We start from the raw sequence: 27,823 nt of genomic DNA on the forward strand, positions 1-27,823 counted from the left end.
TATATGATACATGAAAGAGAAAGAAAAGAATTTTTTTTCAAAAACTTCAATGTAATTATTTTTTTGAAATGGGAATGGGAAACTTCAATGTAATTAAACAGTAAAAATTTATCAAACAAGTTAATTAAAATTTAACGGATAAATTGCATTTAATGAAACTTTAAATCTATCAAGCAACTTATATTTAATAAAGTTTAATGAAAAAGTTTTATATAGAATTATTTCATATGAATGTATTATAAAAATTCAAGTCACAACAATAAATTCTTTTAAGATTTTTTTTTGAAGAATAAAATTCTTTTAAGAATAAAATTTTATTTTAATAAATATAAAATTCTAGTATAAAAAATATAATAACTTATTTAAATAAATATAAACTGTAAGTTATTTGACATTTGTTGCAATTAAATGGGCTACTTTCCTTTTTTTTTTTTTTCATACATAATTGTCATTCTTGGCTTTGATAGTCTGTTACTATTTATACGAAAACTTATTAATTAATTTTTTTATTTTAAAAAGTATATTAAAGTATTTTAAATATTTTAAAAAGTTTATTAATTAGCCTATTAATTAATTTTAATTATTAAATATTATAAAAAAAATTAAAAATACTTTTTATAAAAAAATTAATTAATAAATTTTTATAAAATTAAAAAATTAACTAATTAAAATTTTTAAATTATAATGTCTATTTTAAATAGTAAAATATTTAATGTTTAAAATTAATAAAAAAATTCAATAAAATTTTAAAATATTAGAAATATTTTTATATATTTTTTTAAAATAAAAAACCAACCACTAAATTTTTGAATAAAATAAAAATAATATAATAATTTTTTCTTAGTTGTGAACTAGTCCATATAGAGATAACCCAACTAACGGAACAGGGAGAAAGTCCACCCCACCGTATCACAACCACCTCAGATAAAACAAATATGACAATTTCCACCCAAATAGTCACCCATTGATTATAAAACAAGCATAATGGAGCTGGAAACAACTTCAAAAATTAATTTATATTAATTTTTGACAGTTGATTTTCTTTTTTTTTTTCAAAAAAAGGTAAACTTACATAATCGTGCAAAGTGTCGCTTTAGGATAACAATAAAATTACTTTCATTTGTGATGTGAAGTCATGAATTCGAGCTAACTAACTTTTACATATAATAACGTTGTTTACAAAAATAGGAGAAAATTAATTAATTCTTCTATTTGGAAAGACAAACAACCAATACTCTGTCTGGCCTGGCATAGTCCAGTGTCTCGCAGAGCTAGATTTGTGTCCTCTGTTCTCATATTCCTTACCAAAAACGAAAAAAAGAAGAAAAAAAAAAGAACAATGCTCTAATCCAAGCATAGAATAAGAAAAGTAGACAACAAATGTAAACTTTTTAAGTTTATTCCTAATTTCACAAGTGAACCAATCATCCAACCCGCAGTAAGGGAGGCTGTTTATACATCTTTTTATTGGGGGGTGGTAGATACAATAATACTTTTCTGTACATATATCACTATTGTGAAAGCCAAAAATCCTTGTAGTTACATCTAATAATCCATGACTAAATTGGTTAAATGTGAAAAGATATGATATGCCTCCATTAAACAACAACATTAATAAAGGAGAATTAATATGATGAATAAGAATATTGACAAACGATAATCCTAAGCCTCCAAGTGTTCTGCAGTCTCAACTCTCACACGATTTAGTCGAACAGTACCAAGTATATATTCAGGCAACTCTGCTTCTTCTTTTGCCTGCAATGCAAACACAGCAGCACATAATGTTTATTATTATTGTTATTATTATTTTGACAAGCAATATCTAATTTTCTATGCATGCATTCATGTAATGTGGATCCACAATTGCCAATATGGAAGTGGGACATATGAACAGAATTCATGCAAGATTTCAACTTTTTCTAAAGTGAAAATTATTTAAGTTAAAAAGAATTGAATTTTTTCATTCCAAATAAGAAAATTGTTAGAAAATAAATTAATTGAACTAAATTTTTAAAAAGTTCCTAATTCCAAACAGAGGGTTCAAGATTCGAAGCATTTGAAACAAGCCATTTTAGTGGTAAATATAATTTAACTTGCAGCCTATGCTATTATGCACATTAGAAAGAATAAGCTATTCAAAAAATCTAAAATAAGCTTTATTACATCCTCAAAAAACCACCATCAATTTCAAGAGCATACCAGTGAAAAAAAAACACATGTATCACTTCATTTGTTTATGGAACATATTTTATGGATGGGGAAAACTTGCATGATAAGTCATGGTTCATATGCATTTGCAGTATAAAAGTTCACACAAGTAAATATAGAAGGAAACTTCTTTAAGACAATAATAAATGCCACAAAAGGACAAACCTCTATCAAAATTGCAAGATCAACAACTAAACTTGTGACATATCCAAGAACAAGCCCTATTACACTCCTTGCTACTGCGGATGATCCAATATCTACATCAATCTGCATCATACAGGTTTTGCCATTAATCATGTAAATTAGAAAAGGACAACTAGCAATGCATATGTTGGAATTCCTGCCTGCTGGCAAAAATAATAAAAAGAATCTAAAATTCTGAACCACTGAAACTAATATGAATGGTATAGGTGAATACTGAGTGCTTGCAGTCGTGGTATAGCACATTTTTCCCATTCATTTTTCTACAATTGTTCTCTATAAAAAACACGAAGTAGAGGAACAATTTTAATCCTCCTTATCCATTGGTTTTCCCACTTAGGTTTCTACATATAAATAGAAGGTAGATTCCCACCAAGAGCACTCTCTTGAATCTATAGACGAGGTGATCAATTGGACCTTTAATTAATTAACATCTTGTTTATTTGACCTCCTCCTTTCTTTAATCTGCAGGAGGTCAAATTCAGATTTCTCTTCCATTTTTTCCTTATAAATTTTGACCTATCAAAACAAGAACATTGTGTTTTGGAGACCCATATTGAAACTAAAAAATTATGCAAGCCTATGAACAATGGAAAAATACTACCTCAAGAAAATTATCTTGTCTGTGATACTTGCAGGTTACAGCTTTCCCCAAGAGGCAAGCTTTGGTCCCAACAGCACGCTTGACCATCCAATACCCCTGCCAATATTCAAGATAAATGAGCCGTACCACATCATCAAAAGCACAATAGGAAAAAAGCCAGTAAAGATTTCTATAATCTAATACTACTTCTGTCCCATAATTTTTGTCCATCTTTCCTCTTTTTTATTATCTCAATATTATTGCCCACTTTCCTTTCTCATTATGTTTAACATACAAATTGATTATTATAACCCTATTTAATTTTATATTATTTTTAAAACAACCTCTCATTAATTGTCATTTTTCTAAATGAGTATTCGAAATATCCCTTAGTATTTAATAAAATTTAATGTTTTTAAAATAGGTATAATTGGAAAGTTTGATACCTCAATGATACTTGGAATTAGCTTAAATCTTGAATCGCGGAACATGTCTGTCCCATCAATGAATTTACCCAACAAAGAACTTTCATTTACTGGCCTATCTGCAGCATAGTAGAGCACCATACTGTAGTTTGGTTTTGCTGGAATCTGAAAAAGAAATATGGCAAACATATTCTTCATTATAAGACAGATGAAACTATTAAGTCCAAATAATATCTTAGGATATCAAATTAAAGATGTCCATCAATGCCATTCACTAACAATTAACAACCTAATCAAATCATAGCATAATCATTCACTACAACTATGATGCAAGACCTACTAGGGTTTTAGGTCAATCCATTTTAGGAAGTTTGAGTTAATTTAATATTCCTAATTAACATTGTTTAGCGTTTATTATTTTGGGGTTCCTAAATCCTAATTCTAGTACAAGCAATACTTGTTATTATACTATAAATATCAGTCATCTAGGTATGTTAGAACTTGTTAGAATTCATACAGGCAATTAAGAATTGATAGAAATTTGAGACTTCTATTCCTCCTATTGGTTCTACATCAATTCCATGACATTATGCATGAAGAGTTACCCGGTGAATTACCACCAATGAGAGATATTGACATTCTACCGACTTAGTTCTAGGATTACAGTTGCTAATGTTCCTCATTATAGGATGAATTTCAAGGAGCAAATTGAGTTAAATAGAAGAACTTTTAGTGAACGGATTTTTGAGATATAGCCTTAGTCCATGTGTTGCACTTGCAATCTTGACACCCAAGAAAGATGATTCTTTAATGATGAGTATAGATAGTAGAGCCATTAACAAGATCGATATAAAGTACAGGTTGACTTGAGCACATGTTAGACTTATTGGCAGGTTCTTGTTGGTTCTCTGTTTTGAAACGCTTGCTTTGAGTCATCCTAATTTTTAGGTCTTTGAAATTGCTTGTGATGCATTATGTGTTAACATATGAGTTGTCTTCAATCAGAAAGATCATCACCTTATAGCATCCTTTAGTAAAAATTTCGATGAGGCTAAATGGAAACATTCTACTTGTGATATGGAATTTTATGCTATAGTCCAGTCCCCTTGTCACTTGCCATTATTATCTATTGCCACAAGATATTGTTGTATCTTTTTGATGATCAAACATTGAGATATTTGATTCTCAAAAGAAATTAAATTCTACACATGCTGGTTAGGTTGAGTTTCTCAATAAACACTCTTTTATTCTTAAATATTATTCTAGTCTTGAAAATAAAGCACTTGGCATACTTAGTTGTATATCTACTATTCTTCATGTGACGAGTGTAAGATTTTTGGTTTGATAGAACAAGTAGCACATATTCTACTTGTCCTAATTTTGGTCTAATCTAGAAGTATAAGTAATCATGGTAACTTTCTTGACTTGTGATGATCATTTGTTTAGAGCAACTAAATTGTGCATTCCTTGTATTCACTTTAAGAGTTTCTAGTATGGGAATTGCATATAAGTGGGTTAGTCGAATATTTTGAAGAAGATAATACCATTGCTCTTATTAAGGACATGTTCTATTAACCTTCATTGAAAAGAGATGCTGCTAAATTGTATCACATTATCACTTTGTCATTTAGCTAAGGTTAAGAAATAAACATTGGTTTGCAGTTGCACACTACTCTTCCTATTCCATATGCCCTTGGAGAGATATGAATATGGATTTTGTTCTTGCTCTGCTGAAAACAACTTGATAATATGACCCCATTTTAGTAACAATGGATAGGTTTTCTAAGAGACGCATTTTATTCCATGTAATAAGATCATTGATCTTTTACATGTAGTTGCATTGTTCTTTTGGTAAGTTATCAAACATGGTTAACCTTCTTTTATTACGTCTTATAAGGATGTTAAGTTTGTTAGTTATTTTTGGAAGACGATATGGAAATTGTTTGGCACTATGTTGAAGACTACTTCAACTTTTCATCTACAAACAGATAGTCAAACTTGAAGTTATTAATCATAGTTAAGTGATTTGCTTCAGTGTGTTGTAGGGAGAAACAAAAGGTAATTAGGATTGGGTTTTATCTAAATAAGAGCTTGCCTATGATTATTTTGTCAATTGTTCAAAAAGTAGAAGTATATTTGGGATAGTTCATGGCTATTCTCCTTAGATCTCAACGACCTTTTTCCTCTTCCTCTTGATGTTCGCATTTACAACCTGATGAAACTTTTGCTCAATACTCATGATTTGCATGCTATTGATTAGGTGAAAGACTGCATTAAGTAATGAAAATAACTAACTTGTTGCTGATTTGCATGTAGGAATAAAGAGGTCAAGGTTGGTGATTGTGTCACGGTTTGTGTTCGCTCAGAAAGATAATACTAACAATTCCTTTAAGAATTTCAAACACAAGTTGCTGGCCTATTCTCCATTTTGAAAAAAACATTGATCCAGTGCATATTTATTTAACTTGCCTATATCCATATGAATATTAGCACTGTACAGTGCAGGATTTCTCACCTTATCAAGGAAATTTTAAACCTCCTACATTGCCTTCTAATGTTTTGTATGTAAAAATGTGCCAAATTAGCCATCTCTTCTGTGAGAAAAAGATGTCATTAGAGTCTTGTTAGACGACAAGTTTGTTACTTCCTCTCAAGGTGATTTTCACATGTTTCTTGTGAAGTGGCATGGTGGTTTTGATTCTGATGCTACATGGATTAATGGAGATGAATTTCAAACTTTGAGTCCTTCTCTACTGGACTCTTATTGGCAGTTCAACTCTCAGGAGTTGAGTTCTTCTCAATCAAAGGGGAAATGATACAAGACCTTTTAATAGGGGTTTTAGTCTTTTACATGTATCTATTGTTGCAAGTTATTTAGGAAATTTATTAAGTAGTATTATTTTGTTTGTTAGAAAGTTTGAATTGGTTTATTATTCTTAATTATTTTTGGTTAATATTTCTATTTTGATTTTCCTAATCTTAGCACTGGTAGGACTAGTTACTATACTATATATACCTAAGCCAATTGGGTATCTTTGTAGAGCTTAGCATTATCCACATTGATATCTAAAATAAACTTGAGAGTTTCCCTTGTATTCTTTGTTCTATTCGTTTTGCAACAACTAAAGGCAACTTTGTTTAGGGTATTCAGGGAGTAATTCAATATTTTTCTACATCTTAACATATGTAGAATCAGACAAAATGAAAGCAGCAGTTTGTTGTTGCTATCGTGTATTTCTGTCCTTGTCCTCTATAACAGAGAATAGAGATGATGGCATGATGTAGATGTGCTCCCCAAGTGTTTCAATAAAAAATGCTGTTCATAGGAACAAAAGAAAGTGATTCATGCAACTGAACAACTAAACTAGGGAATAAAGTAAAGTTCAGTTGAATGTAAATAGAGAATTATGTCAAAGTTACATGGGGCATCCTAGTCTTCCAATTATCAATAAGATATAATAGGCCTTCAATTTGTGTTTGCATGATGCCAAGATCTAAAATTCAAATAAAGTTCCCTTCTTTCCTCAAATAAATGTTGGTTTTAGTGGAAGTTCTTGTCACACTCCTTGTTATTCACCCAATTACCCCATACCGCAAGTAGCCAGAACTAATTCACTTTATCCCCAGTAATGATAAGTTTCATTATTTTTGGAATTCCACTTATATACCAATTATCATTTTCATCCATGGCTTGTTTAAACAAGTTCATCATATCTCTCAAATGAGATCATCCAATTGGAAATCAAATCTCTATTCCGTGGCTATTGAATGTTAAATGAAAATGAATCTCACGTAAAACAGATGGACCAATAAAAATTGGTGAACAGTAATTCATACTTAATGCTTGAAAGTTCATGTATGAAAAAGCAAACGACAGAAAACATTACTCACTTTATGTTAAACTTACCAATGGGGTCCATGAATTTCAGAAATTAAACAATTGCAGCTAATGCCCAAATTTTTTCACCAACACATATACCCTATTGAATTCTTGCCAATGTGGTTTAGTTTACTAGCTCTTAATGTTGATTAGAATGAGAACAAGATGATAGGGAAGTTCGTACTAAATTATTTTCTTCTGTGTACAAAAAAAAAAAAGTACTTTCTCTCATTTTCGAGCTAGATCTCATTCTATTCATCTAAAAAGATTATTGAAGTAAGCAATGTAAGGCAGGCACCACATCAACAGTGCACATACTGTAGCAAGAGAAACTAGAGGTTGCAATAATTGCTCCAAATTTTATGGACAATATTGATAATTCTACAAGAGGTGATCACAATTGGAAAAAAAAAATGCTTAAAGTTTTAGGTTTTCTTGATCATTTACCCTTTGATGAAAACATGTCAAATTGAGGGATATACACAAATGCATTAACTACATACCTGAAGATTAATGACAAGGATAAACGGGATCTTCTTCCCTGCCTCTGTCTGAAATTGAGAAGGTATAATTAATATAACTTCCCAAAATATGCAAAACTAGTAGTTTGATCAAATAGCACTAAATGTGACTTTTCAAAGGTAAAGCAGATGTCATGTGAATCTAATTCACTAAACAATTCAACAGAAAACAAAGGACACATATATATAAGGATTGCAGTAATTACAAGGGGGAGGAAGAGGATAAGTATGACTCCCCACTCTCCAGTATCTTTAAATGGGTGCAAGGGATGCCCTTAATTCCCCAAACAACAACCTATCATCGGTTAATATTCTCACACAAAAAAAAAAATCAATACAGGTAAACCTTATACCCAAGTCCACGCAAGCTTCTTCAGCCAAATATCTCAATGTTATAAGTGCTTTAGCAAACTGTAAACATCTCTTAGCATTGTTTTCCATACAATAATTGCTAAATTCATAGGCAACAAAACTCCCTAGGTGCTTGGAAATCCTAATGCCTATAAAGAAAACCAAACAAACAATCTCAAATCAAATAAGAAATAAGACAGCTTACTGGAGTTAAGACAGTGTACAGGAGCTAAACAGGTAATCCTAATCGCTCTCTTTAGCGCAATATAGGAGTGATGTTGTTAGTCCAATAACTTGCAACAAGTCATTGGTGTTTACCTTATGGAGGTCACATGCCACATAGAAACCTCTAGTTTGGAATGAAATCTTAGTCTTCAAAATGATACTTGCTAATAGAAACGGACAAATATCAGATTAGAAAACATGAACAAAGACTACCATGAAATATTTTAGAATCTTCTAGAGTTCAAAGTCTCTAACTTAATATGGAGCAAGAAAACAAATTCAAACTTATTGTGCACTAATATAATGTCTGTCATCTCCCTATCCAATAGATTTATTAAAGAATGAAAATGAAATTAGTCTCTGTTTATATTTAAATAAGCAAGAAAAAATATACTTGAACATGAACCTGCATGAGTAGGCATGGGTGATATTAACTACTGTTCCAGTATCCTACCATTTTAATAACAAGTATTGGTTAGCTTGGAGTAGCATAAATTATTTACTGATGCTTCTCTGAATCTTTTGAAATAAAAAATTAATGAAATCCATATTTGAACATGCATTATTTAATATAGATAAGCTAATACTCTGAAGTTTGAACATCCAAATAATTATGGTTCTACGGTATTAGTCCATCATTACTATTGTGAGACTATTACACAAAAAAAAAATAAAAAAATTCTGAACTAATATTGTAAAGCATAAGTTTCCATATGAATGGGTAGGTGAAATATAGTCTAAATAAGGACTTCAAAATAGGGTCGGATTTAAAAGCACTCTCTTATACAAGTTGGAGGGTTTCAAAATGATTTTTTTTAAATTTTCAATGACAGATCAATTACTGCTAGCGGCCATCAGTTACAATTTAACCTTTTTCTGCAATTTTATGATTCATTTATGTATATTAAAAGCAAATAGAAAAATATAGACCTCAGACCAGATTTTCTTGCGGTCTCCTACTCTCCTTGAAAGGAAATTAATTTGTCAACTGTCCTCTGAAGACCATAAATTAATCTCCCATATCAATGTGAAAACCACACAACATAAAATGCATCACCCGTGAAGTGTATAATACAGATTTTTTACAAACTAATCTTCGGTGAAACTGGTGAAGCCACATAGCACAACATAGAGGACTATGGTTCTATCTACTGTTACAATTTAGAAAAGTTCCATGCTCCAAATTGAAACACATATTATCAAGAATCAAGCTATTCCATGTATCACATATACCATGGTTTTTGGAATGATTTCTAGAATTGCTGAACGAGAGCTAATTTTGCATAGCTACAAATACATTGTGAAATAGAAAGGTCACTCACACACACACACACTTCGATTTTTTCCCACATTTTGAAATAGATTACAACTCAGACTTAAAACTCTGATTTACCTGTACTAGACACTTGGGATGCAATGCAACTTTATCCATAGCACTATCAACTTTGAACCAATCAACAGCTAAGAGCTTGAGAAGGGGCTCCCCACCCATTACCTGAAGGACGTCAATAATAAAGTACCCATCAATAAGGAAAAAGGGCAGCCTTATCATGCATCAAAAACTTAAAGACTACTGAGTTTCTATTTATTTAGTTCAATGAAAAAATTCTATCCATAAAAATTTTACTTGTAAACGAACACCGCTTATTCACATTTTAGAATCTTAAATAAATCAAAGCGTCATTTTGTGTTTGACCATATGTCACAATTGTAAACCTACCAAATAATAAAATATGAAGAATGGAGCTTGGAGGCAAATCATGCAATGCAATCAAGCAACCTATGAACTTTGAACTAATCTGCCACCCTCCTATGAAATGTATCCACAATTCATAAGACCACCATCTAAGAAGGATAATTAAATTTGAACTTTTTGATAATATGTAATATACAAAATGCGAAAGGAAATTATAATAAATCAGCATAGGAAAATATACAGAATATAAGGGGTAGAAATACAAGATACTATCTACCTATTTATTTCATCTCCTTGTGAAATTACAAAGTATTTGAGGAAAGAAAAATTAGTAAACTTGGAATAAAAGAGCAAAGGTTAATCAGTGCAATTGCAGTATATTTTTTGGTGGACCATAACAAAATAGGTGCAAGATATTTTTATTTGATATTGCCATAAGATATGCATTGTACCATAAACAAATGTTTTTGAGAGAAATATAACTTAGAGCTACGTGATACAGAAACAATCATATTTTAGGAAGTAAACAAACCTTAGAATTATCCTTTAGATAATTCTTTCCCCTGATCATAAATCCCATTCCACCTGGAGAAGTCCAACAATTTGAGTCCTTCTCATCCTTCCCTTCGGGTAAGGAGCCCTGGAATTGGCTTAGATCAATATCAATTGCAGCTTCACTAGGATCTAATTCCTTATTTGCATCCATAACTGCATCAACAATAATTTAGTGGAGAAACTAGAAAGTGGAAAAGGAAACAAAAATATTTTAGTGTTTAATAAGGGCTAACAAGCAATAAACATACAACTAAACATGTTCTCTCTCTAGGACACAGGGTTTCCAATCAATCTACTGCTAGAAAGTATTAATCTTTAGTTAATCTTATGCACAAAAGAGAAAATGACAAATCACTATAATAGGTTCAATTACTGAACTTCATGATCACTATTTATAATGTTTAAAGATATGTTGGACATAATTGAAAATATATCAGTAATTTTGGATGTTATCAGTCACTAGCCGTATTATAAAGGCCCATACAAATAAATTCTTTTGTTTCCTGAACTGCATTGATTCTTGAAGCATCTCAGCAAAGAAAAAGCAGAGCATCTGACCAAATACATATGTGCAATTTTATTCCTTAAAAAATGTGTCTTCTTTATATTTTACTAACACAAATCATCTACTGAAAAGGTGTCCTAGTGTGCAAGAGTTTCCACATCACAGGATAAGAAGAGGGTTCAACATATGCAGTCATCCCCTACCTGCAATGAGGTTGTTTCTGTTGCCTAAACACAGAATATCATTGGAAGTTGAAAGACGAGAAAACCAATGTACAATAAATAGTAGAATAAGATCATTAAGGATATTGACATGCCATTACATAAATAATGATTAAAGTACGTGTATAAGAAGAGAAAAGACCTGAAGTTCGCTTCAAAGCTAAGCTTGTGATTGCCCATGCAACATTCTTCAATTTCACCTTCTTGTCCTGCTACAAAATGCAACAATTTTCAATTGACATTCTTCTATATTTTAATTTCCATAAAATAAATGTGATGAAACAAATTCATTCAGAAACACAAACAAAGTATGATGGTTCAGACACCAATACTGTATACTTTTATACAAGACTATGAGGTGGATAGAGGTTTACCAATCTAATAGTACTCATTTTGAAATGCCAACAAGGCAAAAAAGATTTAGATAAAAACAAACAACCTCATTTGTTGGTTCATCTTCATCATCACTCTCTTCTGATGATAATGAATCGGCCGAAATTGCATCATAGAACTCATCATTTATTTCTGCATCCTCATATTCACTAATACGGATGGAATCATCACAAGCTTTTGAATGGACAACCGTAGTGGCGAATATAGATTTCACAGCTGGATTTGCCCCAATGTATTCCTTCAAACCTGATTGACAATGAACCAAGAATAAACAACTGCCTACCTGAACAACAGAACAGCTCAAAAAAGATAAGGATAAACAATGGGCATAAAAGCCATTACAGAACCTTCTTTCTTTTTTTTCCCCTTTAAATAATGGTGTCACAGTAATAAGAGGGCAAAAAACCTATAAATAATGGCTGTTATGTTATGTAACAACTATTATTTAAAACCATTGGTGCAAATGAAAATGTAAATTTCTTTAACTTGACAACTATTTTGTACAATATATAACCTAAACCAAGTGATAAATTGCAAACACGCTGCAAAGATCATATTAGATAGATGTTGTTGTCCCAAGGCCTAGAAAACTAATAAACTCATCAAAGAGTGTTCAAAACATGGATTTAAATAGGGCTGAGCAATATTTGGTTTTAAACCGTAATAACTGACTAAACCGATTTCATTCGGTAATTCGGTTCAGTTTATTTAGTAAAACGGTTCGATTTTATTTTTTGAAATTTTCGGATTAAAATCGGTTCAGTTCAGTTTTGAAAATTAAACTTTCCGTAAAACCAAATAGTATAACTATATTTGAAGCTGAGTAAAACATAACTTCCCCTCGTGTCTTATTGGTAAATTGATTTAAAATTGAAGGAGGTCAAGGCTTCGAATCTCCAGATCCACATTTTGTAACCTTAGCCTCTTTTTTTTCTCAACTCTAAATCTTAACCATCCATTTTTATTAAATTTGAGCCGGCAATTCCATGTATATAACCTTAGCCCTTTTTTTTTCTCTCAACTCCTAAATCTTAACCATCCATTTTTATTAAATTTGAGCTGGCAATTTCATGTATATATACATTATTTTAAGATGAGAAACCTTAGATAGATTCTCCTTATTTTGTCTGCCGCTTCCTCCTCCTCCAATTTCATCCTCTCTCTTCCCAATATTAGCAACCTGTTCTCCATTGTTGAAATCAAATACAAGGATTCAGCATGCAACACCATAGGCCTCCTAGCATCACAGTAGCACAACTCAACCTTTTTTTTTCTCTCAACTCTAAATCATAACTATCACTTTTATTAAATTTGAGCCAGCAATTTCATGTATATATGCATTAGCTATATTCTCTTTATTTTCTCTGCTGCTTCCTCCTCCTCCTCCAATTTCATCCTCTTTCTCTTCCCAATATTAGCAACCTGTTCTCCGTTGTTGAAATCAAATACAAGGATTCAGCATGCAACGCCATAGGTCTCCTAGCATCATAGTAGCACAACTCCAGGAGGCTTCTTGCGTCGCTGATGTCACAGCTACAGGCAGCTTCTTGCATTGCCGATGTCGCAGCTCCAAGCAACCTCCAACATGGCAGCATCATAACTCTAGGCAGCCTACAGCATTGCCAACTCCACATTGCAGCTTCAGCATCGGAGCATCACAGCTTCAATTTGTAGATACTTGTGTGGGTGCATGTTTTTTTGTTAAAGAGTTCCTTGTGCAGTGATATTTGTATTTCTTATATTGTGTTACTTTTTATCCTAGATGGGTTTATAAATATTCTGTTGATTTGTATTTCCTTATGTAAATTTCATTTATCTCCCTTTGGATTGGTATTTGGTGTGAAAATGCAAGAAAAATAAGGGAAAAAAAATAAGTCCATCTTGTTTGGCTAGAGAGAAACCAAAAGAAAACCAGTGAAGTTTCTGAAAAAACGATGGGTAATTTCAGAACTGAAAAAGTGAATCGATTTCGAATTGAAAAATCGATTCGGTTCAGTTCTGTTAATTATTTAAGTTCAATTCGGTTTTTATATTTATTGAAAATCAATTTTTGATTTTTTTGATTCAGTTTAATTTTGAACCAAATTGAGCGATTGCTCACCTCTAGATTTAAATAGGGGTTGGTCATGTTCTAGGCCAGTAATAGTCTATCGCAATTTGTTGAAAAATTGCAAAGTTCATGAAATAAAAAGATATTTAAAAATATAATTAAAACTAAGATATGCAACTAAATACTTAAATAATAAGCATTAATATACCAAATAAAGATATTAAAATCCATAATTCTTTGACATCATTAGCATTAATCAATTTAAAATTAAACAGCTAGGTAGATTTTAAAAACTAACCTTACTGCCACCAAAAAGACATCATCCAACTACTTATTTTACAATGAATTATTTCAACAATAGATAAAGATTAAAAAGAAAATATAATAACCTATATTTGAGCTAACTAGTACTTCATACTATAAAATTCATCTACAACCTAGCTTAAATCATAATTTTCTTCACCGAGTAAAAACACCAGCTACTATTACCCATAGATTTATTGCTCTCTTTCACTTCAAATAAACCTTCACCAATTGATGATTTTAACTCAATATATGAAGATATATAAAACATGGAATATTTAAAATGGAAATTTGACAGAAACAAAAGGGAAAGGGTAAAACCAGAAAGAAAATAAATAAAAAGAACTGTGTCCACATGGGTAATGGCTGTTACCTTTTGTTTACCACTATTACCATTATGTAACCAACGTCATGGCTGTTATCAATACCATTTTTTTTCCATTATTTAATATAGGTAATAGTAGCGCCCCTCAAAACCCATAGTTATTGGCCTTTACATTAACACCATGGTCAAAACTCTAAGAAACTTACAAAAAATTTCTAAAACAAATCGCCAACCTTATTTGGATAGGAAATGCACATTTGATGGTATCAAAGGCAACCAATACTTGAGCTTTCAGATTGTGGAAAAGTTTCACTAATGTGCAAACAAACAAATAAGGTGTAGAAATATTTAACCGACCTGCCACTTGGGACAACAATGCATAAGGAATAGTCTTTTCAAACTTTGAGCAATGATTTGTCTTCCATCTAAACCATCCTGCCTGATTTATCTCTAATGTTTGTGTCACAATACATTTCATGGTATTTGAACCCATGGGTGTGTTTAAATTTCGAATCTCCCAAGTAGAAGCTACATATCACAATGGAAATTAAAAAAAAAGGAAGTTAGTAAAGGCTCATGTATTTAGAGGAGAACCTTCAATATCAAACAGTTAATTGACCTTTAAAGTTTAATAAAACATGCAAAGCTGAAATCCAATATACTAAAATTACATGAGTCGATCTGACCTATCAAAATAAGATTATTTATATATATCCAAATAAATATGCATCAATACAAAATAAACAACCATGCAACAAAATCAAATTATCCACATCGAACATTTGAACAACGAACCCATAATTCCAAAAGAAAATTGAAGGAGAAAACTAGATAGATAGTCAAAATAAGTGATATACAAAAAGCTTTGCAAGTACCATTTTAATTAGGAATGTAGAACCAAATTAAACATTTAGATTCTATTTCCAGCCAGATATGTTATAAAGAATCTCATTATTTGTGTAATTCCTTTGATAACAATATATAAATTGTCCATTGGCAAGCAGTAGAGCATAGAAAGTGCTTCTGATATTCATGAAATTTTTCAAGAATAGAAAATGGATTTTCTTACGGTTAATTTTTGTACGTCGATATCCAGACCTAGGAGGCCGTTGCTTATGTATAGCTGGAAATTGTAAGATTGCTGCAGAAATAAATGATTATCTGTCAGCTAACCACACAAGTTGTAAATTGAATCCTTGAAATGGTACATAGAAAATATTAAAAAAATATAGGCAAAAAATACATAAATAGATGATATAACAGGCTCAAAGAGGATTAAAACACAGGTCACATTATTTTGAACAGTTTATCATTTTTCAAAGAAGCAAGCAAGAGGTACCATATCCAACCCAATGAGTCACAGATTTTGGTTGACCCATTGAGCTACAGCTCATTCCAAAGAGCCAATGGGTATCGAGTAAGAGGCACCATATCACTGTAACTCATTCCTACCTCAACATGATATCGCCCCATTGAACAATATCTGTTGAAACATCTGCTAGCAAATTAAAGTATGCTGATTTTTGGCACACATAAGCGGCCCCTCTCTGACTCTGGGTCTAGAGGGCTAGACCAAGGTTATAGTTCCACTTGTCCAAGATTTCAATACACTTCAATGAAGTATTATAGCAAATTATCTAAGTATATTGCGTCACTGCCATAATACCAGTAATGTCATAGCTGTCTTGCATAAAAAGAAAGTTTGGCACAAACAAGTGAATGTGGCATTTGACATTGACAATATCAGGTCTCATGTATAACAAGCACTCCGACCCCATCGCTAGAAACAAGGGAGAGGAGAGAAGCTTGTCCACCTAGTCTATAAAGGTCCACAATATATTGCATTGCATGTAACTTGATGACAAGAAGTAACCATAATTAAGCATAATATGAGCATAAAAATTATATCTGCTTACTATATGTCCCATCTTGACCCCTAAACCATTGCCTAGAGAAGAGAAAGTCCCTTTTGGATTGCCACCTGAGAACGACATTGTCCAACAAGTGAAAGAAAATCAATGACATAAGAAATGAGTAGTAAAATAAATTTCATTATACCATGGCCTCAATAACTGGTCTCATATGATTTCTAACAAATCTAAAGCACGATTTATATTTCCAAGCTTCAAATGATGATAAAAAACTATAATATGCAAAAGCTAGTAATAGTAGGGGCAACTAAAAGATTCATAATTACATATAGTGAAAAATCATAGGATAGTGATTGTTTTGAAGCAAACCACATACCCAAACAGGCTAGACCATTTGCTCGTTCATTTTGTGTTGGGAACAACAATATGACAATATGAAAAATTACTAGAAGATAACTACTTTGGAAATAAAAACACAAGGCTGAGAAACACTCTAGAAAGTAGGAGTTTCAAGGTTCAAACAAAACTAAGGTTAATTTTTTGCTCTTATCCTTTCACTTATTGACAAGTTACCCAGTTTGCGATCCCTAACCAAAATGAAATAATAAAGGTAAAAAAAATGAATGTGCACAATATTTGATGAAAACATAAAGGACATGTTCAAAGAAGATAAAGGGGAAATATTTTCTTTGTTTTTTTCCAAATATCAAAAGCCTCAATTATTTAGATTGTACATGTTAACTCCTGTTCTAATTTCAAAAATATTAAACTAAAAATACACTTGTTTATTGAAAATTAAAGAAGTTTCATAAGCTAAAAGCATATTTATAACTGCATCTTCTTGTTCATCATACAAACTCAATTAAAAAAGAGTGCATTATAATACATGATCCGGTAAAAACTTACTAGGAGCCATCAAAACAGATTGTGAAAATTAAATAACAAACATATCTACAATATCTAAAAGTAGATAAACTTTAAAGTCCGTCAAATCAGATATAAACTAATGCCAACTTAGACAGCATAGGACAAAACAACTAGAACTAAAAAGCATGCAATAAATGTAAAGAACTAGCCACTCTAGCCTAACAACATTACCGAGTAAGATATTGTGGATCATGTGTTCCATAGACAACATCATAGTGTCCACTATAAGAATCTACCAGCTCCAAGTCACCTGTCAAAGTATCCCATCTGTGGAGATTTTTTTTATTATTATTATTAAACATGTCAGATATAAAGAAACGTTTTCTACAACACATAAAGAGGAAATCTTTCAAAAGACAAAAAAAGTACACTACAATTAAATATTAAAACATTGAGAAAATATGAGTATTTCACATATCATACTACTAAATTAAAATTAATGCCTAATAAAAATTATCTACCACATTTCCATAAAATAATACCAAAAAATATTTTATAACAGATTATTACAAAAGTTTATTGTGAAGGCCTACTGAATAATGATACATGGAAAAAAAAAAGAACACCACGACCTTGCACGAACTACTGATTTTAGTCAATGCTTTTAATTGTATCAATTCTATTTCTACCCTCAAGCTTTAGGAATGCTTTCAATTTTAGCTACCAATTTCATATATTACTCCTTCCATACCTCCCATCTCTCTTTACAAATTTCACTGCTCAAAGAATTGAACTGGTTTTTGGTTTGTGGTGGCTTTCTAGGGTGCATTTTATCTTTTTCATCTTGAACATATGCAATAGAGACCCAAAAGCGGGTGAGAGAAAGTGAGAGGATGAAGGGTCTGAATTTCTAGGCTACATACGTTCTTCTATGTATCTCTATTAATTTCTTTTATTCTTTCCCCTCAAGGACAGTTTTCCATTGAAGAATGATAAGGTGATAGGTATTCTTTGTTCATTGAAATTTAGAAAGTCACAAGAATTAGTTCAATACCAAATTTATAATTTTTTTAGCCAAACAGCCAAAAACAATCACAACATTTAAGATTAGTTTCAGTTTTATCCATCTTGCTAGTAGGTTTCAAGAGGTGGGTGCTTGTTTCATGTGGCAAGGTTACACAGAAGAACTATTATTCTTTTAGAAGAAAGGCCTAATTATCTAAAAAAAAAATCCTTGCAACTTCTCAATTCTGAACAAACCTTTCAACTTTTGGCAACCTTCACAGATTTGGGAAATTGGTTGTCATTTTAACAAACTAGTCAAAATTGGATTAAATAAAATGGAAAAGAATACTAGTTAGACTGAGAAGGGAAAAAGGTTGAAAAGATTGCACTAAAGACAATTGATGCAATTTGATGTACACCTATGTAATTGATTCATTTTTTTTGTTTTCCTTTTCACTGTGAATTATGGAGGACAAACACAATCCCTGTGATGAGATACATACAGTAATAAGTTTTCAATAAGTAAATAAAATTGCCATAACTTAGCATGAATATTTATGGAAAGGGGTAATGTGCTCCTTATATGGGCAATAGGCACTCCTCACCCTTGAGCTAGCTTTTGGGGTGAGTTAGGTCTGACCCAAATTTAAAATGGTATCCGAGCCTCCCATCCGATGTTGGGCTTTCTATAAATATGTCACGCACCAGTAAAATTCTGGGCATGGGCAATGAGCAATGCACAGAAAAAGAAGCTAGTGTTGCTAAAATGTAAGCACAAAGGGTCATGTTGGGCTTTCTATAAATATATCACAGTAAGATTTACATGTTCTCAAGATTAAAAAATCACAAAGGGTCATGAGCAATGCACAGAAAAAGAAGCTAGTGTTGCTAAAATGTAAGCACCATATAAGAGAGCTCTAGAAGACTGATCAAGCAACTTACTCATATCTTTGATGCCGATCAACACTTAAAATTACTTCAAAAACAGTATCAGCAGTTGTATCAATAACGCCAACAGCCTTTACAAGAACACCTTTACCATTCTACATAGAGATGACAAATTTAGTAGAGTAGAACACTAGGCTCTTCATGAAATGCACAAGTCATCCACTTTTAGTTCAATAGAATACAATCATAAAATAGAAGCATCAAAGACTATAATGAAAAAAATAAATAAATTAAAAATTCGCAAACATATAAACACACATATGCAGGCTCATACAAATTTATCCAAAGAATACACCCTTTGTATCTTTCATCTTACAAGCCATTTACCCAACTACTTTAAATCTCACATTACCCAATTTTCAAGAAATTGCATTGAGTGAGTCCATGGCATTAAGTTGACATATTAATTTTCCTTTTACTAATCTAAATAGCATTAAAAATTGCAACAAAACCAACAGCTAAGGATGTAACACAATTTGGTGCAACAAACTTAAATGTTTGAAAATTTACGGATAAAATGGTAATTTTACAATACATAAAATAACTTTTCCCTCTTTATTTCTTCTCAATGTCCAAACATGAGAAGAAAAACTTGTTTTCCTCCCATCATTGTTTTGCACTTTGTTTTCCTCTCTATATTTTCCTTCTCCCAATTCAAACATAGTGTTTGGTCACTATATATGGTATACATTTTTTTAAAAAAAGATTGAATAAACAATAACCTTAAAAGCAGAGTCTTCAGACATGATTTCCCACAATAATAATTCAAGATTAGGCCATGCAATTGTGATATGTAAATGTCTTCAAAGCAATCTCTTTCCTAATATTTAAAATTATATTCCAATCAAAAAGATACTGATAAATTAAATTTAAATTTAGCAATTTAATAAACAAAAATCTCCTAAATATAAGAATTTGAAAAGCATGACTTTGAAATTTCAATGGATGTATGCCACAGAATTTTAACTTAAAATTTGTATAAGAGAGGACAAATATTTTAGCCAAGTGATGACAAGAAAACATTTCATGCAGGCTTCATTCTCACTAGTGCTGACTGCTGATTGGAAAGAAGAACCTACCTCTTCTAAAAATATGAAATTCACTGTTTTGCCCATCCCTTTGGGAGGGCGGCGGTACAACCACACAAGTGACATCTGGTCAGTAGGGAAATTTTTATGCACGTCTACACAAACAGAGGGTCCTCTAATCAAGTTTGCTTTTCTTTTTTTCCTTCTGGGTTTTTTTGAACGATTGAATCATTTCTAAAATAAAGTTATAGAAGAAAAAAACTACAGCCACCATTCTACCAAGGAATATAAGGATATTGATGATGCAAAATATGATTCATTTGAGCCCCTCAATGAGATATCATCCAAAAAAGCGGTTCAACAAACAACTAAAATAAGCTATCTCTTAAACATATATTTGTCGGACTCAAACCTTGAAATCAGACACATCCTCAAAGAATCGAACACCTGAAACCAAAAAGGAAGAGAAATTTAAAAGTGAAATTCTTTTCTTTCCCTTAACCCTAATATTGATATTATGAAAGGGATGAGGGATCATAGCAACTTGTCTCATCATGTTATCATGCTATATAGCAACATTGGCAGTAAAGTATATAGGTAACAAGTAACACACGTATATTTCATGCTCTAGCAGGCCCAATAACCATCAACAAGAAAGAGAATGCCAGTTGTGAGCAAAGGATCAAGAACTGTTACGCTACCGCCCAAAGCATAAAGTAGTTTAATCCTCTTTCCCAATTCATTGCCCTACCATCTAAGTAGCATTATCATTAAACTTGTGATACACGCATACATTTTTGTGAGTTCTAGCTGATGAAATGCCAAAATCCTAGCCCCAGCCTGATCTTTTATGACTCAAATGCTATCTTTTCATATAAACTTTATCTAGAAACAAAATTAGACACAGTTAGTTTTTCTTCCAAACTCAATAAAAAAATGAATTAAATAATACATACTTTATGGTAAAAGAACAGATAATCACTAAAAGTGATTTAAATTTTTCCCAATGTGCAATCATATTGTGTACTTTAGTTATGAGGAAAGTTTACAGCCAAGATAATGAATCTATATTCATGCATAATTTGAAAGCAATTTTTGCTTCTGATATAGCCATTGTAGAAAAAAGCACACGTCAAAAAGCTATCAATAGTCAGCCACTAAATCTATAATTATATTTTCCTCATTTTTTCCATTTGCATGTTAATTTTAAACGTAAAAGTCCTCGCCATAACACAATAGTTAAAAATATAGGCTAAAATTGTGCATACCCAACTTATGGGATGTGATGCTAATTAAAAAAGAAGAAAAAGAAAAAGAAAAGATAAGGATCTTTTGGACGAATAACCCCCAAAACGTCATTCTTCTTGAAAGTAAGCAAAGTTTTTTGGACACCACATGATAATAGCATATGAGAACCAAAGGACATTCAATTGTTAAACTAGATATTTGTCAAAACCAAGATCAGCAACAATAGAAACTCAGTTCTTTTGAGCTTTAGCCCTAAACTAGTTAGGTTCAATTATAGTGATCTATCTCCTCCATTTCAGCACTCAATTTAGGCATCTTCAAAAGCAACAATTTAAACTGTGGTGCTTAAGTAAAGCATAAGTGAAAGTGAAAGAAAGAGCTTTGAATAGCACAATTATGAGAAATGAAAAATATTAGGCTACAATAAGATCTAAATCAGCTATCAAAAAAGTACCATTTATTGTACGAACACATTTCCATTCATGTGCTTCAACTGCATCTCCAATCTCCCCCTCAAAATATCTGTCCGACCTCATAGCAGCTTGCAAATCTGATGATTGACGCAACAACATCTCCGGACCTATAATAGATACAAAAGTAGGAAGTTAGCAACATAAACATATAAATGAGTTGAAAAAATATTCAAATCAAGAGCATTGAACAATCAAGACATACAACATTACATGCTAATAAATAACAATCCACATCATCTACACTATATATAAGTACAGTGAAGGGGGAGGGGGTTAACATTTGAATGGAGAAAAATGCACAACATAATATTATAATATGGAATATGAACACAATAGTCTATATTCTTATATATATTCTCTAACCAAGGAGGCTAGGTGAAATTTTTAATCTATATATATCTCGACATCCACAATCTTGTATTTATATAGAAGTACCATGAGGAGGAAAGTTTTTTGAATTGACAAAAAATTACACTAAAATATTAACAAAAAAAAACTCATTATTATATTACTGGGTCAGCCTTATGAAATTATTTACACTTTACAAATACATAATTTAATAGTTTAAAAAAATTGGCATCACATATGCAACCCTAGCTGTAAGAAAGGGGGGTTGAGCCTACTATTAATAACAAAGGTAAGAACAATGAAGTATACAATTTAATTAGCCTTCAGTGAGGGGGTTTAACACATTAAGTATGAACAGAGTTGTTGTTGGATTTGATCCTTTTTATAGTTTTTTAAAGTGAATATTCCATGTAAGTGCTAGCTACACAAAAAACTTGATTTATCATTTCATCCATTACTTGATTACCTTTATGGAAAATATGATTGAATATATACTTGCCTTCCTATACTAGTTGCAATTAACTCGTTGAATACTTAAACTAAAATTGTAACCTATTAAACAGTTGAACTTATAAAAATCATAACAATTAAATATATATTAGTCATGTTATTGATGATTTGTTGGAAAAAAATAAAATTTGATCACATATATTGCTAATTGCAATCAAAATTTTGCTGATGTTGCACAAATTTTTATAAATTAATAAAGTTAAACAAGAGTAATTTTACAATTTTGTGAAAATATAAAACACAATTAGTAAAATTTAGAGTACAATTAACAAGTAAAAAAAGGAAATTACTTTTTTTGATAAGTCATTAATAGCATGGTTAATTTGTGCTTGTTATGATTTTTGTAAGTTCAGATATTTAATAGTTACAATTTTAGTTTAGATATTTAATAGATTAATCTCAAATAGTATAAAGGTGTAAATATGTAATTGGCAAAAATATATTTGATCATGTATGAACACACAAACATACACATGCAAACTCTTTGGTTGATCACCAATATTATTATGATTTTGATACTGTAAGAAAATTATTCGAGTACAAAAATAACTTTTACAATATTAAAAATATTTATATTACTTTATAACACAAAATTACTCATTAAAAAACCATTAAATACCACAGTAAATGCAAATATAAATGCTTAGTATATAAATATAGCTCAATGTTCAACTTTTTTCAAGCATAGAATCCATAAAAATAAAATCTTTAAAATACACCTAATACTTATAGATTAAGACATTTTAATTAACAAATCGTAAATACTATATCATTTCATATATATACACCAAAGTGTTTATAAAAGCTTTCACTTCTCACAGAACACTATACTTTTATGGCTTCTTAATTTCTAAATTTTTTATTCTATAATATATTAGTTTGATATCCATTTCTAATGCAAATATACCAAATAGTATAGAACAAGTTCGGTAAGCTTTTATTATCATACAAGCATACCAAAAAAATAGACATGAGCATACCACCTCACCTTGCCCTATTTTTATAAGCTTTTTTAATTCATGTGCATAACGCCTCATTCTAGGCCGATGTCCTTCCAAATTGATCCTTTCAAGATATAATGAGATAGGAAACAATTATTAGTCCATCACAATTTCACACGTCAAACCACAAATTAAAAAGAAATAAACTACATATTAGACAAATAATAATGCACTCCACTCCCTAACAATATGTGATTTTCACAATTTAGAGTAAAGCTAATTAATGCACGATTAATCATAAGCAACTATTGATTGTCCATAAATTATACAATACACTTGCCTGCACCTAATTTATAATTTTTAAAACTTAGGTAGGAGAAAATAGAAGAAGGGTTTACAAGGTTCAACTATTGAGATCCTACACCCATGGACACAAACCACTATAGGTTCACTTGTTCACTTGTGCATAAGCATAAGAGAGTCCACAATTATAATGGAAGGTAAAAGATATATAAGGCATCCCATAAGTCACTCCTTAATACAAGGATGTTGGGTTCACTTAGTCGCTTGTATATAAGCATAATAAATATGTAATTTTGCTAATAAATCATATGACTTTCTCATAATAATACCCTCTGAATTAAGGGATCATCATTTCCAACAGTTACCTCTTCTTCTAGTTTAAGTAAATAAATTCAGAGTTACCAAGGACTCAAACCCATGTTCTTAAATAGAAAATGGAACAACTAACCATATTTTGGTTCCTGAACCCATCGACCATTACATTTATATGCCAATTAAAAGAATCACAAAACAAATGGCAAAATAAGACAAATAATAAAATTAATAACAACAATTCTCTTAGTAAAATAAGAATATTTTTTTATTGCATAGAGTTATTACAAGAAATTTCATTTTATATCAAGGAGATCATATTTTGTTAAATAATTGATAACCTTTTCCAACAACCTAAAGTTATTTTGCAAATTTTATATTTTGTTTTATTTTTAACAGAATAAAATCTATTCAGTTTTCATAGATAGCTACTGCTAAATCCTAATGGTTCAATGCATTTTTTCAAGCAAAAGGGTTTTGAGCAAAAGAAAATAAATTAAATATATGAGATAATCCACATGTATGGCACATACTCAGTCTCCATGTTCAACTTGTTTCTGGTACTACCTCCTCTTAAGAGCTCATCTTCAGCCTGTCAGGACAAGAATGTTAATGAATTTCCATTAATGCTACATTTAAAACATACAATTGAAGTTCCGTTTTCAACACAAAGGATTGCTACTATTAGTGAAAATAGAAAATCATGCAAGAGCAATGGAGTATTAGGTGTTAGGATTGAAGAAATAATAAAACAGAGTATATCAAATGATGCATTTCTATATAAATTCAACATGAGAACATTTTATTCACAGTGTTCAACTGATTTCTCTTACACATTGCTTTGCATGGTCAAATGCTTCCATCCACTTCCGAGCTTCTCCAGCTGAAGCACAAGCAATCTTAAAGAAGAAACAAGGAATTAGTTGTAAGTTGTTTAGGCATATAAGAAAAAAGCAAAGTTCTTATGCTTAATTATGCCAAGATAATCAAGGTCTGATTTGTCTTTTCTCGTTAAATGCTTTTTTTTCATGCAATTTATGATCTCATCCTAGTGTATGTCCAACCAATGTTTTTATTAGCTTACAAGTCCAGACTTCAGAAAGCCTTCAAAAATTCAACTCCCTTGCATGATTGCTACTACCATATGCGTATGTGACTTGATAACACAAGGGGACAGTTGGATACATGGTAAAAAAATTGAATTGCATTACCACACTTTCTCAAACAAAACAAGTATGACTTGTATCATAAATAAGCAAGCCAACAATGTTTATTACTTCATTTTGAATGGGATATCCATTACATTGGAACATGATATTGATGACCTATAATGAGTGATAGTATTTCTTAGATGACAGAGCCTGTATAAAATTTACAACTGAATTGCAATGATCTACAACTTACTTCTCCTTTTTTTGTCTCGTCCAATCGATTGTAAAACTTTAGAACATAAAGATCCTACAAAAGGTAAAATTCAAAGAGAAAAAATATAAGAATGAAGCCTATAAAAATCATGAGAGGAGATTACAATTGGGATCAAATTGAAGAGGAAAGAAAAATACTAATAGTAATAGAAGAAACATAAAAAATCTAACATCTAAAAGCACAAAAACCCCAAACAAGGATATTAATTGGAAATAGATAACATGTATACTAAGAAGAGCCTTACCCCATTATTCACCTCTCGACGCCCTAGATCCTCCACGATAAATGTAGGCCCTACGACACCCCTCCTAATGGGCTGCTATAAAACAAATTTTCAGCAAAAAAAAAAAAAATTAAGCACTTAAATGTTGATGGAAATCATAAAGTAAACAAAATATTGGTTTTAGAACTCGGGTATATGCTCAAGAAGGTCATACATTCAAAAGGTATTCATTTTATTTTATAATAAATTACTTGTACCTCAAGAAATTCTCAGCAAATAAATGACTTGCATCCCTCTTTTATTTTATTATAAATTATTTATACTTCTTATCTAAAGCTATTAGTAGACAGGACCTTAAAACGAAACAACTGAAAGACCTCCTTCACTAAGAAAACTTAAACTCCCATCATCAATCTCTGACTGAACTAGTTACACAGCTTCATTGTCGGTCACCAAGATAAGGAAAATTGAAATCCAACCAGAAATATATGCTTTGATTAGCACTTTATCAGACATTTGGCACAATATTCCTCGCAATGATTGTGCAACAGCCCCTTTCAATGTATCAAGCTAATGATGCATGTAGTAACTGCTCCAATATGTTCCAAATTTTCATGGAAAAACACAGTTCGCAATATCTAGTACAACACCGGTATTATTAAAAGTTTCCGAGTGGTCAAAGACTCGAATATCTCACTATAACACACAGACTGCAAAACCTGGAATAATTATCAAAAGCTCTGGAAGATTATAAACACCTAATAGGAAAAACTTCCCATCTTGCTTAGCATTACAACCCATTTCTGCATATAACATTAAAAAATGCAGATAATTCAATATCCAACAATGGAATTGTTTTTATTATCTCTTCTTATAATTGAATCGGCCTAAAAATGCCGATAATTCAATATCAAACAATGAAATTATTTTTCTTATCTCTTCTTACAATTGAATCGGCTTTAAAACAATCAGAAAACAATTGAAGCTTGAACTAAACAATTTAATACCTCAAAAACAATTTTTTCAGGAGGTTTGTGCATATGAAAGAATCAATGCAATAAAGAAGAGAGAAAGAAAGTGGAAGGTGAAGTTGCTTACAATGTCAGGATTTTCATGAGGATCACGATTGTACATCTCAACATATTTGCCTCTTATAAACAGAAATCTAAGGTGACAATACTCATGGCCAATAGAATTGGTACCTAAATGATAAACCCAACCAAAATACTCGCTACTCCCTTTCTCCTTGTCCTCTAGAACAGAACCACCACTGCCACTGCTATCGGACCCATCCTTCTCCGATCCCTCGCCTTCTGGAGTCTTCCTGACGGTGACCTCCGTGGTGGTGGTAGAATCAATAAATTTTTCCATTTTAATTTCAGAGTCAGTTAGGATTTCCACAGGAATCGAATCAAAATCCGCAAGTGTAGAGAAAGAGAGAGAGGCAAATAGAGAGGAAGGGATTGAGAGAGAAGAGTATAGCGTTTGTGGTCCTGCACTGTAATATCGTACCGCATTTTTCTCTTATTGCTCGGTTTGGTTGCCTGAAATTACGAAGCGTAGGAGTTAAATGCCTATCGTTATGTCTCAATCCTTTTTCTGGGGTCCACAGGATACGGGGTCAATTTTTTAATCTGCTGTCCTCACTCAGTCAACGTCAGTGGATATAAAATTTTACAAATTTAGTAATATATTAATAACTAGAAATTATACGACTTTTATTTTATTTTTTCATCACCTCTCGAGAATATAATATATTTTTATGGTTTAAAAATATATGGGGATAATTATTAATTTACACTTTTTATTTTTTTGAATATATTAGATTATTAATTTTTTTCAAAAAAATTAATTACACGTCATTTTCTTTGAAGATCAC

The 27,823-nt window shown here is 31.3% G+C and overlaps 1 protein-coding gene across 6 annotated transcripts; it reads right to left on the reverse strand.

The window, feature by feature from the left end:
- Nucleotides 1-1,370: 1,370 nt before the first annotated feature.
- Nucleotides 1,371-27,489, reverse strand: LOC110618227 (protein ENHANCED DISEASE RESISTANCE 2-like). 6 transcript variants are annotated; one of them, XM_021761352.2, is made up of 22 exons: nucleotides 27,043-27,489; nucleotides 25,966-26,037; nucleotides 25,701-25,754; nucleotides 25,130-25,195; nucleotides 24,830-24,888; nucleotides 23,729-23,805; nucleotides 21,864-21,989; nucleotides 20,574-20,608; nucleotides 19,128-19,228; nucleotides 17,412-17,507; nucleotides 16,359-16,423; nucleotides 15,512-15,583; nucleotides 14,800-14,970; nucleotides 11,811-12,010; nucleotides 11,514-11,583; nucleotides 10,623-10,798; nucleotides 9,788-9,889; nucleotides 7,801-7,848; nucleotides 3,439-3,582; nucleotides 3,014-3,109; nucleotides 2,374-2,475; nucleotides 1,371-1,755 (listed from the first exon to the last, which is right to left on the reverse strand). In XM_021761352.2, the coding sequence occupies exons 1-22, from the start codon at nucleotides 27,313-27,315 to the stop codon at nucleotides 1,663-1,665; spliced, it is 2,298 nt and encodes a 765-aa protein (XP_021617044.1). In that variant the 5' UTR covers nucleotides 27,316-27,489; the 3' UTR covers nucleotides 1,371-1,662. The 6 variants fall into 6 exon arrangements, with proteins under 6 accessions (XP_021617044.1, XP_021617045.1, XP_021617043.1 ...); XM_021761353.2 differs by having other exon boundaries at nucleotides 11,514-11,580; nucleotides 25,966-26,040; XM_021761351.2 differs by having other exon boundaries at nucleotides 25,966-26,040.
- Between the last annotated feature and the right edge of the window lie 334 nt (nucleotides 27,490-27,823).

This window comes from Manihot esculenta, chromosome 6 (assembly GCF_001659605.2).
Source record: "Manihot esculenta cultivar AM560-2 chromosome 6, M.esculenta_v8, whole genome shotgun sequence".
NCBI lineage: Eukaryota > Viridiplantae > Streptophyta > Magnoliopsida > Malpighiales > Euphorbiaceae > Manihot > Manihot esculenta.

Excerpts from the sequence above, each read along its gene's own strand:
- LOC110618227 (XM_021761351.2), bottom strand. The coding sequence starts at position 27,315 with ATGGAAAAATTTATTGATTCTACCACCACCACGGAGGTCACCGTCAGG. Across the intron at positions 24,889-25,129 it reads TTGACCATGCAAAGCAATGT|GCTGAAGATGAGCTCTTAAG; the intron begins GTAAGAGAAATC and ends TTGTCCTGACAG. Across the intron at positions 2,476-3,013 it reads GACAAGATAATTTTCTTGAG|ATTGATGTAGATATTGGATC; the intron begins GTAGTATTTTTC and ends TGTATGATGCAG.